This window comes from Eubalaena glacialis, chromosome 4, assembly GCF_028564815.1.
Source record: "Eubalaena glacialis isolate mEubGla1 chromosome 4, mEubGla1.1.hap2.+ XY, whole genome shotgun sequence".
NCBI lineage: Eukaryota > Metazoa > Chordata > Mammalia > Artiodactyla > Balaenidae > Eubalaena > Eubalaena glacialis.
The window spans coordinates 112,802,541-112,820,050 of record NC_083719.1 but is presented as its reverse complement, the minus strand read 5'-3'; the positions used below and the strand labels follow the sequence as shown (position 1 = coordinate 112,820,050).

Here is a 17,510-nt window from a genome sequence, read left to right as displayed (position 1 = left end):
TTTAATAAAATAAACCCTTCTACCTTTCTTCTCCTTATTTGTTCTAAAATACATTTATGATCCATAAAAATACTTTCCTTGCACATTATCCTTTCTCACTGTGATGAGGGGGAAGGAGGTGGGCTGTGGGGACTGGGAGGGTGGTGATGACAGCCCGGATGAGTTCCAGAGCAGCTTCTCCCTCCCTGAGGAGTGCCAGTGAGTGTGGGCAGATACGGTCAAGCAAAAGATCTGCCTCAGCCTCTGGTCTGGAAAAGGCCTCCTGCCTTCTTCCCAGCTTCCCATCTTAACCTCCGAGGCGGCAAAGCCGTCGGCAGGCTGGAAAAAGAGCGAAGGGGCTGTGGCTAATAGCAGAAAGGCCAGCAGTGGGAATCGGTATCCTTGTCCTCTTGCAGCCCGGTGGACATCCTAGGGATGGACAGCTGCCAGGCAAGGACAGCTCTAGGGCGTGGCCTGGGAGACCCCGGCCAGCCAGCCTTACAGACACTTGGACTCCGTGCAGGATGTGGGCCCCGGGGATAGTTCAATCCAAAGCAAGAGCCAATCGGGAAAACGGTCGGAATCCAGAGGCCGACTTGAGTAGAGCCCCTCTGAAGAGTGCTGGCTGCCCGGCCTGGCCCACCCAGTCCAGACCCTGGCCAGACCCACTACCTTCCCACCCTGGTTCTCTCCCTACCCTCACCCCCAGGGAGCCCAGACTCTGCCTCAGGATGGATGAAGGGTAAAGAGGCAAGTACTGGGTCTACCGGACCCGAGCCATTCCTGGCACCCCCATCCCCCGGCAGAGTTTGGTTGTTCTTTAAAGCTCGTCCCTTTGCTTCCTGTGAGGTCAGACCGAGCAATCCAGCACAGACAAGGTTGTGGCCCGAGGTGACCCGAAGCACGGGGAAGGAAGGTCTACTCAAAGGCAGTAAACAGAGAATGGGTTTGGGACGCTGATGCTGACACTGCACTGGCCACTACTACCAAGGTGGGCGGGCAGGCAGACTAGACTCTACATGGTAGCTCATGCCATCCCAACGCCCAGAGTCCTCGAAGCCCACTCCGAGTCTGCTCCGACTGGACAAATCTGTCCGACCTTTAAACTTAGTCGTTGTCTTTGTTTCCTGTTTTGATAAAATTCACATGAAACTGAGTGTCGATGATCATGCCACTGTCGTACCTTGAAAATTTGGAGTCGGGGATGGGTGCTCGAGCTGCTTCCCCATCCCGCTGATTTGCGCTTTGTGTGTCACGTGGGGGCAACCCCATGGTAACACTTTTGCCACGCTGGTTTCGCCATCAGTCTCCTCCCACAGTGAGTCTCAGAGTTCAGGAGAGCTCACAGTGGGCCCAGCCCGGGGATCTGAAATCCAACACCAGCAGCAGAACAGCATCCTCGTCCAAGAGCTTGGGCTCGTCCAAGAGCTTGGGCTCGCCTCTTGGACGTGTGCAATGAACATGTTTCTATACTTGGTTGCTAAAGAGCTCCATTTAAAAAAAAGTCCAAGTGACAAGTTGTCAGGTCCAGGCTGTGCTGTATTATGGTCAAAATATTCTTTGGCATCCACAGAATGATTCGACTGATTCACTGGACTTTTGCAAGGTTCTTGTTGGAGAAGTTCTGGCTTTACCAGTGGCAGAAGTGATCCACGAGTAATTCATAAAAGAAAGAAAAACATATTTTCACTGAATTCCTTTTTTTGTTTGTTCCCTGAGCTGTCACCCTGGGGCCACTCCACTGAAACTCTTCAGAGCTACTACCTGGGACCTAGAGGGTGGGGTGGGAAAGGCAGGACAGTGATGGTGGGGAGGGAGGGAATGGCTGGGAAAGGGGGTTAAGGCTCGGAGGGAGAGAGGAACCAGGAAGATCCAGCAAGACTTAAAACAGCCCCAGCAGGCTGTCACTGACGCGTCCTGGGCCCCGGGATCCCACTGCTTGTTGGAAAGAGGAGTTTCCAAAAGGAAACCGAGGAAGAAGCTCATCTCTTAGCAGGACTGGGAAACTTGAAAAGGCAAGTGGTCTGGTCTGGTCAGCTATCTGGGAGTGATCAGACCTCGGCCGAGACTGGCCCCAAAGGAAGGAAGGAAAGTTGGAGTCCCAGAGCGATTCTCTGCAGTGGGCGAGTCTGAGCCCCACGCCCCCCATCTGGGCACTGGCCCTCCCTCGCAGCCCTCCGCCGGCACTGGCGGCTGGCTGGCTGGGAGTCCCCTGAGAAAATGGCACAGCTCAGGAAGGATTCTGGGAAGCCCTTCCCAGAGCCGCCAGGCTGGGCACTGGCAGGGGCAGAGCAGCAAGGGAGTGGAGGGTCACAGGGTGGGCGGGCAGGCCTCAGATGATGTGGGTTGATCAGGAACGGCTGTGGTTCCCTTGGAACCAACAGGCCCTCTTCGCCCCCTCAGTGCTTTCTCGTATAAGCTCGTTGTGCTTGTGACAGTGAGTAGACTCTGGCTGGGTATCACTTATTATACTTCCTTGGGGATCAGTGGAGTGCAGCAGGACCCCCCAGATGGACCCCAGTGGGATTTGGGGGCAAGGTGGGACAGGCCCTGGGCTGGCCCATCTGCCATAATAATGCCCAAATGACACTCTGTGTCACCCAGTGGCAGCGGGCTGGAGTCCTGAGCTCTTCTTCATCTTGCCTACGTGTAGCCAGGAGCCCAGCAATACCGCGTGGGCTGGGCGGGGATGCTGCCGCGGCAGGGATGGTGCCCAGGACCTGGTGTGGCCCTTGTGGCCAGAGCCATGTAAGGAATCCTAATGTCCTAGGCCAGCACAGAGGAAAGACAATAGTGTGGAATTCGAAACTCTCTTTATATTAAAAATAAAACCACAACAGAGTGGCAGCCTCGAGGGTCTGAGACGCTCAGCAGAGATTGGAAATGGCAGTTGTGACTGGGCTGAGGCCTCGTGGGCGGACCAGGGCAGGGCCCAGGACAGGGGTAGGGGGTGACTTAGGAGGCCAGTACCCCCATGCGGACCACCTCTTCAGCCCCTGCTTCCCGGGGACCCCGCTGCACCCCGCTGTCCTCGGCCTCCACATCTGAGTCGCTCATCTCCCCGTCAGAGAAGTAGCCATCAGTCTCAGTGTCAAAGTGTAGGCTGACCTTTGGCCTCTCGGCCACAGCAGAAGGCGGTCCTGTCCCGGCATCAGGCCTGGCACTTGGCGATCTCCGGGTTCCCCTGCTCTCGCGGGGCAGCCGGAGCCGGCCTGAGGGCTTGGGACTCGCCGTAGGGCCAGGCACTTGGACATTCGAGTCGGCAGCCATTGGGGCTGCCTCGTCCGGGGTCTCGGGGGCCAGCGGTGGGGGGCTCTCGGGAGCTGCTGGAATGGGACAGTCCTCGGCTGTAGGACTGGATGGCAGGTGAGAAGGCGTTCGCCGTGGTGGCTTCCTGGCAGGTGGCCCCTGACCCCCCTTGCCGCTGCCAGCATCCTGGCCCCAGGGCTTCTTGGGGGTTTTGTCTGGAGTCGTCCGTGAACCGGGCCCATCCTGTGGTGGTTTCTTCTTGGCAGGCAGGCGGGTGCGGCCACGGGCCTTCCTGGCAGGGTCGCCAGGTCGCAGTGAGGGGTCCCGCATGAAGCTCAGCAGTGTCTCCTCGTCCTGCAGCAGCTCCTCCGACAGCAGACCCGGAGCAGGGTCCTCGCGGTGCCCATTGTTTAACGACCACTCGCTCATGGCCATGTTCTCTGCCGTGATCTGCACCGACTGCGCCAGCCAGCTGTTGAAGAAGGTGCCGTCGATGGGGAATGAAGTGGACAGGCCTGGCCGAGGGGAGAAAGAAGGCAGGTGAGATGCCAGCAGGTGTGTGTCCCACTCTCCTTCAGGAAGCCCTCTCTGACCCTCCCCTGCACGCCACCGTGCCTTCCTCCCTCTTTCCCTCTGTGCTAGACCCTGTTGAGTTATCTTGTTTCGTCCATCCATCCTGCCAACACCGCCAAAAAGCAGGCTCCACACAAAATACCCATCTCCCCAGAAGGACGTCCTGCTCCTGGGACCGGCTTCACAGTTTAAGAAGCAGAGCGTAAAGTGAAAATGTGGGCTCCCTGTTCAAAAATTATTAAGAATTTCAAAGTGGCAACAGCAGAGCATGAAACCAAGAGAGGGCCCTTCGAGATTGCACAAGGTGGACGCCCAGGCCTGCCCATCACCCTGTATCCTGGGGGCATAAGGGATGGAAGAATGGAGGAAAGCGCCCTCAGGCCACCAGGGGGCACTAGATTTTCATGTGTTGCTTCTCAGAGCTTCCAAAGCAGGTAACTTGGATATGGGCGTCAGGCGTGAACCGGACAGCAAGGTATATCTGGGTAGAAGGTCCCTTTTGGGTGCCAGGGCCAGCTCCAGCTATGGGTCCTCCCTCCTTTACTGAGGTCTTGGGAGGCGGCAGCTGGTGAGACTGGGCTTCCCATTAGACACCAAGTTGTTTCCTTCCTGAGACTGAGGAAAATAAAAGATGACCTGGGGCTTCTACACTAGAGGTGAGGTTGGGAAGGGGACACCACCCCTGCCCTGAGAAGTGCTCTAGAGGAAGCATGTGACATCCTAGGAGACAAAGCCCAAGGCTGAGGATCCCTCTAGGACTGCTGTGCTTAACGGGGCAGCAGTAAATAGGTCTGTGACAGTGAGATGGGCTGGGCCAGGGCCACTCCTATGGGTCTCTCTGGGTGGTTCCCGGAAGATTTGCTGGGGCTGAAGGGAGGCCCATTTGAGGACATTCTGGCAGAGGGGGACAGGGACGGAGAATTATGGCAGGCCCTCACCTCCCAGCATGCTGGGCTCCTGGAAGGGCCAGGACGGCCTAGCAGTCCCTGAGCTCTTGGGCCCAGTCTCCAGTCTACAGAAGAGGAACTCTCAGGATGCCAGATCCCAGTCTCCTTTATGGCTGGAAGGAGTGTGTGGGCAAGAAAGGGCCTGGCTACCCCTCTCGGGCGTCCCACTCTGGAGCAGGGATGCTGGTGGTCCCCATGGCCTTTCGTGGGGAGCTGCAAGTGGAGTGATGGCATGAGCCTGGCTGTGTGCACCAGGCCACTCACCAAGCTGCCCCAGGACTGAGTCGGACCCTGCCTTCACTTTCTCTTTCTTCTCGGGGCTGCCCTTCGGACCCTCGCGGCCTTTCCTTTTCGAGTCGCTCTTCTTGCCCTTTGCTCTCCTCCCAGACCGCTCTGCGTCAGGGAAAGAGAGAGCAGGAGGGAGATGGTTACCCCAAGCAGCCCAGCCGGAACTAAGACCACTGCATGGCATCCAAGGAGTCCTCCCCATCACCCAGGGCCTTGCCTTCTAGGCCACCTCCTCCTGCCTCTGTGGTCCAGGCTCTGAGCCATGTGGGACCTGGGATAACTGGGGCTCCAGTGAGTCAGGGAATAGCTAGTGTGGGAGAGAGGGGTAACTGCCCTTGAGGGGCTTGGTGAGGGGCACAGGGCCACACGGAGGGTGGAAGACCGCTTTGTAGGACCTGGACCGCGGTTTGATCTATATGGCCTAAAGATCTCAGCACAGAGTCCTGGCGGGTGGGAAGGCTGGAGGTGAGTGGACAGGGCAGGGCCTTAAATGCCAGGCCAAGGAGCCAGACCTGAAGGTGGACAGGACACTCTGAGGAGTCAAGAGCCTTGGGTTCCCCTCCTGACACAGTGGTCAGCCCCCTTGAGCAAGTCCCCTGCCTTGCTCTCCTGGTCTGCTTTGATGGGAGACTCAGGGTACACACCTGGCCCTCATATCCTTTCAGTCGAAGACCACATGGGTCTGGGGAGCCGTAGAACACAATGGAGCAGGGGAGGGACATGTTGTGGTGGGGAGCTGCCAGGAATCTTCTCCCAGCTTCTCAGCCAGAGGCTGGAGGGCTTCCTGAGTAAGCGTTTAAGAGAAGGTTGAGAAGTGTGGCCCCAACTCCGGGAATCTTCCCAGCTCTGCTGTTAATTCCCTGTGTAACCTCAGGCCAGGCCTCAGTCTTCTCATCTATCACATGGGACCAGTGTCTAGATACTTCAGAGAAAGGCTTCTCAAGTCCCCCACTGCCCTCACCATGGTCTGAGCTCCTTCCAAGGGCACAAGACCTTGCACATATGACCCTGGCAACCCCTCGGCCTCACTTCAGACATTTTCCTTCTGCCCTAGTTGCAGATATGCCAGTTTCCTTCCAGTTTCTCTAACAAGACAGCTCCGGCCTCCAGGTCTCCAAATATGCAGTTTCCTTGCCCTGTCCTTCACCTGGTTCAGCTCACGGCTTAAATACACTGCCCCTGGGAAACCTTCTCTAGCCCTCTGGCCAGACAGGCCTCAGCAATATGCCTGTAGCCCATGTCTCACCCCACGGGTCAAGCGTCACAACACTGAGGGCATCAGCTTCAAGCAGAGGCAAACCGGTCTTCTCTCCAAATGCCCTGCCCTGACCAAAAGGTGGCCTGTTGCTGCCCCTCAGGCCTAGGAGCTGCGAATGTCTCCAGACTCAATGGGGGGATGCCGACCCTCCAAGCTCCTGACCATGGTCTGGAATCCTGTGCCTGTGAGCACTGCACACCTTACCACTCTCCGCTGCCTTCCTGCAGTTGAGTGTGTGGCCATAGTGAGTCCTAGAAGGCTGAGATGTTCCGGCAACACCACCACCAGGAAGCCATCCCTGATACCTCTGTCCCTGCACTGGCACCAACGGCAGCCCCTTGGACACCACTTTCCTTTGTCTTTCCAGATGGTGAGCTCCACGAGGACAGGAAGCCTGTCCATTCAGTCCATGGCAGGGTGCTCGCAGTGCCCGGCACAGAGCCCGGCATCCTGTCTACACTCAATCAGTGCTCGCCGAAGGAACCAACAGATGAGAGGGAGCCTGGAAAGGTCGGGCAGCCAGGAAGCTGCCATAGTCCTTGAGGTACACGGTCAGCCCTGACCTCTACATGGCTGTGACCCACAGTGACCCAGCACCTGTCCTGGGCAGTGCTGGCCAGAGTGGGTGGTGATTCCAAAGCGCAGTCGAGGCAGCTCAGCTCTTGGGCAGGGGTGGGGCAGTAGCAGGTTCTCAGTCATTGGCTTTGGTGGTGGCCCGGCAGCTCTCCTCCCTCTACTCCAGGCCCAGCCTGACCCACAGGCTGAGCTGGCAGTGGCAGCCCCTGGCTTACAAATCTCTCCATCCAGCTATTTCTGCTGCATACAATTCAACATTAAAGTACCATTTTCTGGGCTAAGCATTGCCTTCCTTAACATGTAAACAGTCCAGGAAGGGCCCTGTTGTCCGGCAATATCTACAACTAATAAGTAAGACCACTGTCAGAGCTTCTTTGACCTTTGATTTCCAGATCTGTTAAATGCATGTGATGGCAAAAGCATAAGACAGAAGGAAAAAACTGTTGGCGCAGGGCCTGAATCCTGTCAGACAGGGTCCGGGAGAACAAATACACAGGTCCTCTTCCACCTCTGGGGCAGCTGCCTTCTTCAGAATCGAAATGCAGGCACACAGGGGTTCAGGGAAGCTCGCCAGCTTGGGCCCTTCCTGCCCCAGCACCAGCACAGAGCCGCTGGGACTTCTGGTTTGTACCTGTTCACGTGCAATTTCCTCCTGAACCACTATGGCCCAGCACTGCCTGAGCGTCCTGTGAACCAGAAAGCTCCCCGAGGGCAGGCCCGATGCCCACATTGCATCTTTGGCTCCTTGCCTGCCAACACACACCTAGGACCCCGGCAGGCCCCCGCCTGGGCCTACTAACTGGATACAGAGGGTAGGGGTGGGGGCCAGTGGCCCCCGACCCTGTACACATACCGCACCAGGCCCCGAAGACGCACATCCTCCCTGGGACCCAGCCCCTTGAGGGTGTGCACAGGAGGGGTGGCAGCGGCGGGCAGGGGGGGCGCCTACCTCGACACAGATCCTGTTCAATAAGTTTCATCTGCAGGTGGAATATCTGCTCCTGGAGTTTGCAGATGGCGTGTTTCGTTCTCTCGCGCCTTGTCACCATGTAGCACAGATTTCTAACCTGAGGAAACATAAGAGAGGTTTTCCACCTTACTCACAAGCAACCACCCCGACCTCCCAGCTCTGAGGGGCCACCACTGCCTGACCTGCCCAGGACATCTGGGAATCAATACCCAGGCCCTGAATGCATCCTCAGCCTTGAGCTGCAATACTCGGATCCAAAACACGGGGCCAAGGCTGTGTTTTGGATCAGAGCCAGCAGGGAGAGCATCTGCGGAGCTCGGGCTGTCGACTCTGCCTTCCTCTTCTCGGCCTAAACTTCCGGGCTGAGTCATGCCAGTGCCCAAGGCCCTTCCAACGTGGCTGCCCTGCCCTGTATACACAGTGCCCCAAGGCTTGTCGGGGCCTCAAGAGGTCACCAAGTTCACCCCTTGGCTCCTGTCCAAGGCTTCTTTCCATTGAAGAAACTTCAGCCACAAGCACTCGGGCAAAAACCACCTCCTATCCTGAGACACGAATGACCGGCACATAAGTAGAGAGAGCTCCAGCAGAATAGCTCTGAACGGACAGGCTGTCCCTGATGCACTGGGGTCCAGCCTGCAGCTGACCCGTGTCAACTTGCTGCACTGGCCCTGAGCCAGGCCCACAGCTGCTCTGGTCAAGGGCCCAAGTGCATTCGGCCATATTCGCTCGGCAAGAGACAGAACTCCTCAGGGGGAAGGGCAGGGCCTCTCTGACTCCCTTAGGCCAGCTAGGAGGAGCCCCTTAGGGCCTGGGAGACCAGCTTGCTTAGCCCATGGGACAGGGCCCACCTGTAGCTGGTCTGGAAGCACCTGAGGATGGGCCATGTTGCTCCCTGTCCACCCGGCACCTCCCTCTGCCCAGTGTGCCATCCCCCACCGGCTGCTCTCAGGGTACATCACACCTCCGGGACCAAGACCAGGCCTCCTCCCCATCAGGACACTGCCTTGCTCTGGCACTGTCTTCAGCTTGGTCACAGTCTCCAGCAGCAACAGGGACAGCTGGCCAGAAAGTGCGGAACTGGAATCCTGGGTCCCACCAGCTTCTACCTCCAGCTGGGTTCCGTCTTCAAGGCTGAGTTCAGTCTTCATATCCTTAAACTGCCTGGGCATGACTTGAGAGTTCCAGAGCCCCTGCCTGTTGTGGTGACCATCACTTCTACTGCCCTGGGGTAGCCGTTATCAGACCTCTCTGCTGGCGTGGGCCCCCTCCTCTCCTTCCTAAGCCTAATGGTGAAGGAGACCCCGGAACACCTGAACCAGGCTAGCAGGCCTCTGGAGAACAGGTTCTGCACAGACTCTCAGCAGCACTCCGCACCCCAGCCTAGACTGTGAACACCAGGCTCTCCTGTGGCCAGCACCTCCCCAAGGGGCAGCCACCTGGCCCAGCCTGCCCTTGCTCCAGCTCACTGGCACTGTCTGACTTCCTCGCAGATCCTGGACTCCTCCCACATGTCCCTAAGCACAGGCTTGTGTTGGGCCCTGGGCTCAGCTGCGAGCAGTGCCACCAGGGCCCCTTTCTTCTGAGAGCTTGCTGCCCAGCAGAGCAGAGAGATGCTGACCAAGTACTGACCCAGGCAGCCCTGACCTAGACTTGGGGGTGGTGAGAAGGTTCCCTGGAGAAAGGGGCAGATAGGCCAGGTGGGAGGTGATCACAGAGAGGCACAGGCTGAAGACAAGAACCCAGAGTAAGGCCAGGTAGGGGAGAGGAGAGCAAGGCCTTGTGGCTAGAGTGTCAGGCTCTGAGGCCTGACTGAGCTAGGTCAGCGGGAACTGTGGAGGGATTTTGGTGGTGGTGGGGACAGGGAGCAGGGATGTGTAAGTGCTGAGACCCAGGAGTCATCCTTAAGGACCTAGCTCCCCCTCATCTGCTCCCACAGCTGATCCATCAGTATGTCCCATCAGTCCTTCCTGGTGAACTTTTTTTTTTTGGCTGCCCTGCACAGCCTGCGGGATCTTAGTTCCCCGACCAGGGATCGAAGCCGGGCCCATGGCAGTGAAAGCGCGGAGTCCTAACCACTGGACTGCAATACCACAGGGAATTCCCGTTCCTGGTGAACTTGACTCCCTCCCATCCCAACCGCTCCCTCCACCTCCTGGACACCCCCATCATCTTCACCTGGACGGCCAGCTGTTTTCACCTCTCTGCTATCCTGGAGCAATATTCTTGAAATACAAATGTAAATCTTAAAATGTAAATCCTCCTCCCCTTGAAACCTCCAATAGATTCTGCACTGGGTTGAATAGTGCCCTTTCCCAAAATTTATGTCCACCTGGAACCTTGGATGTAATTAGTTAAGATGAAGTCACACTGGATATAAGTGAGCCCTAAATGCAACGACTAATGTCCTTATAAAAGGCCATGTGAAGACATACTGAGAGAATGCCATGTGATGACAGAGACTGGAGTCATGGGTCTACAAGTCACAGAACGCCAAGGGTTGCCAGCAACCAGCAGAAGCTAGGAGAGAGGTATGGAGGGTGTCAGCCTCAGAGCCTCTAGGAGGAATCAACCCTGCCAACACCTTGATCTAGAATTTCTGGCCTCTAGAACTGTGAGAAAACAAATTTATGTTGTTTAAAGCCACGGAGTTTGTAGTACTTTGTCGCAGTAGCCCTAGGAAACAGGTATAGCTTTCTTCCTGTCACACTTAAAAAAACCAGAGCCACAGCTCAGAGCCTTGCCCAATTTGACCTCCCACTGTCATCTCACAGTCTATGCCCCACGGTTCTCCAAGCTCCAGCCGCACTGCCCTCCAGTCCCCTTCTTTCTGTGTCCAGCCCACTTCTGCCTTGGGGCCTTGATATACATTCAACTCTTGGCCCCAAATGCTCTTCAACCCTCTCTTCCCAAGGCTAGACCTCATCCTTCAGCTCTTGGCTCAAATATCACCTCCAGAGGGCATTCCTGTCCACCACATCTAAGCAGCCCAACCTTATTCTCCTCATACCCTGGTCTCTTTCCTCCTGGCAGTCATGTGGCCAAGTGCGCATGGGGACAGTAGGGATGAAGAGAGGTGGATGGATTCGTGGCTACTTTGGAGGCCTAAGAACAAACCAGTCAATATATCCAGCCTAAAAACACATCAGCCAAGGTCTACTTCCTATTAAAATACAGATGTAGTTTCTTTCTTTCTTTTTCTTTTTTTTAAATCTTTTCGAAACACTAGAGCAAGGTTTCTCAAGGCAGGCTCAAATGAATTACTGGCCAAGATTACCCCCAAATCCCTGGGGTGGCTGGTTAAAAATACAGATTCCCAGGCTTGGGGGAATATCAAACTCTCTGGAGGTGGGGGCCCTCAAGTATACATCTTACATAGCACCATGGAACCTGAGAACTACTGTCCTAGGCCGAGGGCCTCCAAAGTGAGCTGCATGGGTTGTTGATTTTGACAGCTCATCACAGTATAGGAAGAAAATATTAGAACTTCTAGTGTTGGGGGTTTTTTTGGTCCTATTAGAAATTCTGATTAGGTTTGCTTTTATAATATACCATGGAAGATATAAATGAGATATTAAAAATACAACATATTGGAGGTAAATGCTCAATTTTCTTTCCATGATAAGGGTACATACATTACACAATCACTAATGTCTGGAGATTCCTGCTACGGAAGATTCTGTGAGAATCCCAATGGTGCCCACATTCTTTGGTTGGTACTTTGGTCACATTGTGACCCTTTATTCCCACTTCACCCTGGAATCGTCAATTACTTCTCTAATTTCTCCCAAGATTCTTGGTAATATAGCTACATGTTACTGAATGTTGTAAAATTCCTCTTCCATGATGGCTTTTGGGGAAAACTATAGATACCACCTTAGAAGCCCACCCAGGCTATCGGACTCCTTACATTGTTTTTTTCTTATTATAAAGACAAAACGTTCTCTTCAAAAAAAAAAAAAAAAATCAAAGAGTACAAAAAAGAATCAAGTGGAAAAGTCCCCCTGAACTAGAGCAGGGATCAGTAATAAAAGCAGGTTTTACTTTTTGATAAAATTGTTTTGATAACAGCAAGTTTTGCAGAGAGAACCTGGATGTGGGCTGAGGAGAGGAGAGGGGCAGGGAGGACTCCCAGCCAGTTATCTTGAGCTAGAATGGACCAGTGTAGGGGGCATTTATGGAGCCTGGGGAGGTTGTGGTGGGGACAGGGCATACCAGGGATGAGATGCTGGAGCTGGGGAGGAAGGTGTGGGCTGGAGCCAGCCTCCTGATGGGGAGGAAAGCTGTGGAGCAGACGCGCAATGAGAGGTCAGACCTAGTGTGGTGAACGACCACTGGGACCAAGGAGGACTCAGAGAGGGAGCAGAACTGGGCTATCGGGGGGAATCTGGTCAGAGCATCCACAGGAAAAGTGTTTCAAGACCAAGGGCATGCTTGACTGTGGCAACCACTGCTGAGAAGGCTGGGGGATGAGGATGGAGAAGCGGGAGATGGAGGCTGTAGGTGGCCCTGGTGGAAGGTTCTGGAATATGGTGGTGGCAGGAGCCTAGGCAGAGTGAGAAGCAAGGAAGTAAGAACAGTGAGGGATGACAGAAAAGGAGAGAGAGTAACGAGGGTGAGAAACCCATGACTAGAGGGACATGGGGAGGGAGGACTTGCTTTTGAAGATGGGAGACGGTAAAATGAATTCGGACACTGGAGGAATCCTGGAGACGGAGAGGGGGTGAAGACAAGATAGATACTCCTGTGCTGCGGGGTGTGGGCTGGAAAGAGATCCCTGGGGGGGCGGGGAGGGGAGGACATGGGAGAAAAGGGCAGAGAACGGGTACAGAGGGCACCACCGGGCAAGGAGTTGGAGGGTTCTGGTCTGAGGAACAGGAGGTGAGGTCTGCTAAGAGACGGGAGAGCCCTGAGGGAGGGGGGGCAGGGGTGGAGACAGGTGGTAATGGGGGAGCCCAGAATGCTGCTGGCTAGTGTCCCACCAAGGCTGGCTGGCAGGCACCCTGGGGGGCTCACCTGCTCACTGCTATAGGATCGCTCCTGGTGGGCTGAGTGCCTCCTACCGGGTGAGGCTCTGTCCGGGGTGTGGCCTTTGCACAGGTGCAAGGGACTGGCAGTGAGCTAATGCCACATGGGGTGGGAGTGAAGAAAGCAGGGGACAGTGAAGGAGGAACTGAGCAGGGAGAATGGGAGGCTGTGGTGAAGAAGGGGGATTGGGGATTCGGGGCTACTGACCCGAAGCAGTTGGAGCGGGTGACAGGGTTTGAGTGGGTGGAGGGGCTAATGGGTTGGAAAAAATCCTAGAGTTGGGAGCCATGGGGTTGATGAGCTGGAGGCTGGAGGCCACGGCTGCCCGGGACAAGATATGCTTTGGTGGGAGGTCAAGGAGGCACAACCCAGGCACTGAGGACAGAGTAAACGGGGTGTGACAACTGCCGAGGAAGCAGGTGGCGAGTGTGGGGGAGGACAGGACCTTCCTCTCCTGGAGAGAGCTATGGGGAATGAGGCTGTGGGGAGTTCCTACATGTCCATCCCCTGGGGCGTGTGTGTCTGAGAGCTGCCCCTGCCCTCTTGGCTCCTCTCAGGCCAGGTAAAACCTTCAATAAACTCCTGGTAACCAGATCCAGAGCCACAGGCAGTGAGGCCCCGCGTAGCCGAAACTACCAGCACGGTTGCTAGGGGACACCAGCCGGTGTTTGTTGGGCTGATCGCGGATCATCAGTGCTGCAATTTTTTTGTCAGCTGTGAATAACTCTGGGAAGGCTGCAGTGGCCATGCCTTCCTGTGCTGCCTGCCACAGCTGAGGCCTAAGGCTGAAATTTTAGGAAAGCACATCTTCCAGGCTGACCGTAAAATGGGATTTCATGCTGGTGGTAGCATGACCCCTGCTTCTCTCAGCAAAACTCCTGCCTTGGGAGGCAAATCAATCAGGGAGGATGCATGATTCCTGGGCCCTAGCACTGGGCCTGCCCTTTCAGTCCTCCCTGGAGCCCGCCATCTGAGCAGCCCACCCTTCTAAGAGACAGAACAGCAACAATGACCACCCCTAACAATGGACGGTAGTGTGCTAAGCTCTGTCCCCCATCTTTCCTGGGATCTAAGGTCAGCTAGATCCTTATTCCCATTTTACAGGCAAGGAAACTGAAACTCAGAGAAGTAGAAACTATAACTCACAAGGCACAGAGCTGGAAGTGCTGGAACTGAATGTAGACCCAGGCTACACACAGCCTCAGTCTCAACCCCTGCCTTGAATCCTCGATGGATCCAGCCCAAGCTGGCGTGGTGCCCAGTGACAGGCTGGATACTCTTGACTGTTGGCACAGGGTCATGGTCAGAGACTGGGCCTGCTGGCCAGGCCACCAACAGCCATGGGTCTTTGCAGAAAGCCTCCCCCATGGCATAGTTCTCGGCCCTGTTCACTCACTTGAGTCACCAACGCATGGCCGTGAAAAGATATGAGGCTGGATCGGAGGGGGTCAACTGGCGCATGGCTGTCTGACCTCCTCTCCTCAGCCTGCCAGGGCTGTGTACTCCCTGGCCTTGCACTCAGCTGGTGCCCTTCAGCCCAGCCTGGAGGCTGCTGGAGAAGCAGCATTTTGACAGGGCCCTCCTGAGCCCTAAGAAGCTGCACAGACTCCAAGGCTGGCCCTGCCTCCTCTTCCTGGGGAAGAGTGGACCAACTCACGCCTGACTTTGGAGGGCTTTGTGCCTCAACCAAAGGGGTCTGTGAGGCACAGACCCAGCAGCCCCAGAGCTATCTCAGTATCCTAGCCCATGACAACCTCAGCCCCTGGCTTCACCTGTACCAGTTGACAATGGGGTCGAGAGGTCGGGGGACTGATAAGGGGGTACTTTTGCCCAGGAAATGTACAGAATAGAGAATAAGCCAACAACTCTCTGACAAACTCCTCCCCTATTCAGGCCCCAATTCAACTCAACTCTAGAAAACAGACATTCCTCCAAGGCTTTCTTCACCTCTCTGAGCCCCACCTTCCCCATCTGCTCCTTAAGGATGGCACTATCTACCTCTCATCTCTTTTTCCAGGATGATGGTTCAATAGGTGAGCCCGTCCCCTGACCTCTCCACGCAGCCTAGCCAGGGCCAGACATGTGGGCTGAGCAGCACAGACCCGGGAGGTCAGATGTGCTGAGTCATTTGGAAATAGGAGGGCTAAAAGCAGGGTGTCTGTACTCAAGACCCTGGGGGTGGACACTCGAGGGTGGCCTGAGGACAAGTGTGGAAGCAGCTTTGGTCTTGGAAGGATTTGTACCTGATGGTCCTGGGAGACAGGAGGCTGGGCTACCCAGGAAGCGGTGACTGCAGTGTAGGTGGCCTTGCTCTCTGTCCTGGCTGGAGCCGTGGACATTTGGTGACCCCCCTGCCCCCCCACCTTCTGACCTGGTGGCAGGCTGGCTGCCAGGCAGTAAGCTCCCTCCCAGGCCAACAGGGTCATTTCCACGTGGCCAGGCCTCAGGGCAGATGCGTGGGGTGCAGGAGGGTGGAGAAGCCGGGTCCAGTTTCAGAGCCTCCACCTCCACGCCCCCCGCCCCGCCCCGCCCAGCCCACAGCACAACATCTGCTGAATTGCTCTAACCATATTCTACAGACTCGCCAACTGAGAGACGCCTAAGCAAAGCAGCTTGCCTTAAGTCACACAAAGCCTCCTTGATGCTTCCACCCCGGCTGTTTCCCAGCATGGCCTGGGGAGAGGGCGGGCATGTGAGTCTGTGTCCCCCTGACATAACCCCTCATACTCCGAATCCTAGAACTGAATGTCCCCCAGAGGAGAGGCCAGAACAGCACCTGGGGTTCAGAGGACTGGATCAAGGACTTGGAACACCCTGCTTCATCCTTGGGGTGCCCCCAACTTGGGGGGTGGTACTTTATCAGCTGGAGGAGTCAGGGGAGGGGTACCAAAAAAGCCAAGTTCGAGCGCATGCTCCACAGAAGGCAGGACCCTTTCCCCTTCTTTCTGGGAGGAACGGCAGGCATTAGAGGCTTTGGGGGGCCTCCATGCTCTAGGAAAGCAACTCTCACTGGTCCCCAACCTCCACGGCCCAGCCCAAAACCAAGGTGTCTGCACATCTTCCGCGTCTCACTCAGCCCCCAAAGCGATGCGCCTGGACCAAGACAAGATCACCTGCCTCCCAGGGCACAGCTGAGGGCTTTTGGCCAACCCACTCACTCCATCTGGGCCCTGTGATTCCACCTCCGGGGTGAGCGTTTGGAACCTGCAGCCACAGCAGGACAGTCCCCGCTTAAAACACTTCTGCAGCTTCCAGACACACTTTGGTCCACCCACCCAGCCCCATCCTTCCACTCCACACAGGCCGCTGCTGGTCTCCAGCCCACCCTCACACCCCGGCACCTCTGCTCACACTGTTCCCTCTATCCAGCACCCCCAGGAGCTGCACTCACACCCGTCTTCCCTGCTTTGGCCCAGCACGTGCGTATTACACTGATTCACCTCACTTGTGATTCCCAGTTCCTCCCCTGCCTCCGACTCCAAGCAAAGCGCGTGTGTCGGGACCAGGCAGGGCCCACAGAGACCACTAGGAGTCAGAAGCTTGGGTCCTTGCCCCAGCCCTGGTGTTTCCCAGCCTCACAGTCCTGGCAGGGCCCCCACCCTTCACCAGGCCTGCAAAAGGGCTGGGACAAGGGGGACTCAGAGACCCCAGAGCTGGATCCTCCCCTGTTCTACAAACTCTCAGTTACCCCAACCCTGTCTGAGAGCCGGCGGCCCTCAGCGCCTTGGCCAGAGCTCACAATTTGAATCCTGGTGAACCATGGCTGCTCCAGGGCAGCGAGGGAGGGGTGGAAAGGCCTCCTGGGCTGCCCACCGGGCAGGCGGGTTGGGGGGCGGCAGGGGGACTCACTCTCTCCAGGTCCTGCCGCAGGTGCGTGAAGAGCTTCAGGCGGCGGTAGAGGACGTCCTGCTCCTGCTGGGCCAGGTTGTCCACCTCGTCGGTCTTGGGCGTCAGCAGTGGCTGGTTGGCGTTGGCTTTCCTCTTCAGCTTCCAGTACTGGTAGATGAAGTCGACCAGCGCCTCAGCCAGGTCCAGGCGCTCGGCCACCTCGGCCGGCTCCACCAGCTCATAGAAGTCTTCCTCCAGCTGCTGCAGCCGTTGCTTGCGTAGGGTCACCTTCTCCAGGTCCTCGCTGGCTGGGCTGGGCTCCACGGGTTCGGACGTGGTTTCACCCCGTGGGCCCCCATCACTGTGCTCCTGGCAGAACGACTTGAACTTGACCTCGTCGTTGTCTGCTAATATAGTCCTCATTTCCAGGCTGTGGTCAAAGGCGCATGTGACGTGGAATGCCGTGACGCAGGAAGGCATGGAACACTGGAGGGAGAGGAAGGGCAGCGTGAGGTATGAAGGGAGCCCTGGTGGGAGGGAAGAAGAATGTGGGGCATCCCCCAGGGTTACACTGAGAATGCAGAATGCTGGTGAGACCCTAAACAAAATGGCACGGGCTGCCAACATCCTGTAGGTTGTGGAGGGAGTCATGGAAGATGGGAAGGGGGAGCTCTGGGGGAGCTGGACAGCATCATGTACCCTGGGGAAGTCAACAATCAGATGACTGACAACCCCTCTGGGGACAAGCTGCATTTCTGTGTGGACAATGACTTTGGATCTGAGGCATCAAAAGAAAGAAGCTGTTGATGGGTCCCTG

General features: G+C 56.3%; 1 protein-coding gene across 8 annotated transcripts in view; it reads right to left on the bottom strand.

Moving 5' to 3' along the window:
* Nucleotides 1–2,775: 2,775 nt before the first annotated feature.
* The window catches only part of JADE2 (jade family PHD finger 2), a 47,793-nt gene continuing 33,058 nt past the window's right edge, over nucleotides 2,776–17,510 (bottom strand). For 7 of the 8 annotated variants that reach the window (XM_061189609.1, XM_061189610.1, XM_061189606.1 and 4 more), the window contains 4 exons: nucleotides 16,715–17,179; nucleotides 7,820–7,937; nucleotides 5,013–5,141; nucleotides 2,776–3,743 (listed from right to left, as the gene is read on the bottom strand). In XM_061189609.1, the coding sequence (XP_061045592.1) occupies nucleotides 2,935–3,743; nucleotides 5,013–5,141; nucleotides 7,820–7,937; nucleotides 16,715–17,179 (1,521 nt within the window). In that variant the 3' untranslated portion in view covers nucleotides 2,776–2,934. The remainder of the gene's footprint in view (nucleotides 3,744–5,012; nucleotides 5,142–7,819; nucleotides 7,938–16,714; nucleotides 17,180–17,510) is intronic. The other variant, XM_061189614.1, reaches the window with a different exon arrangement.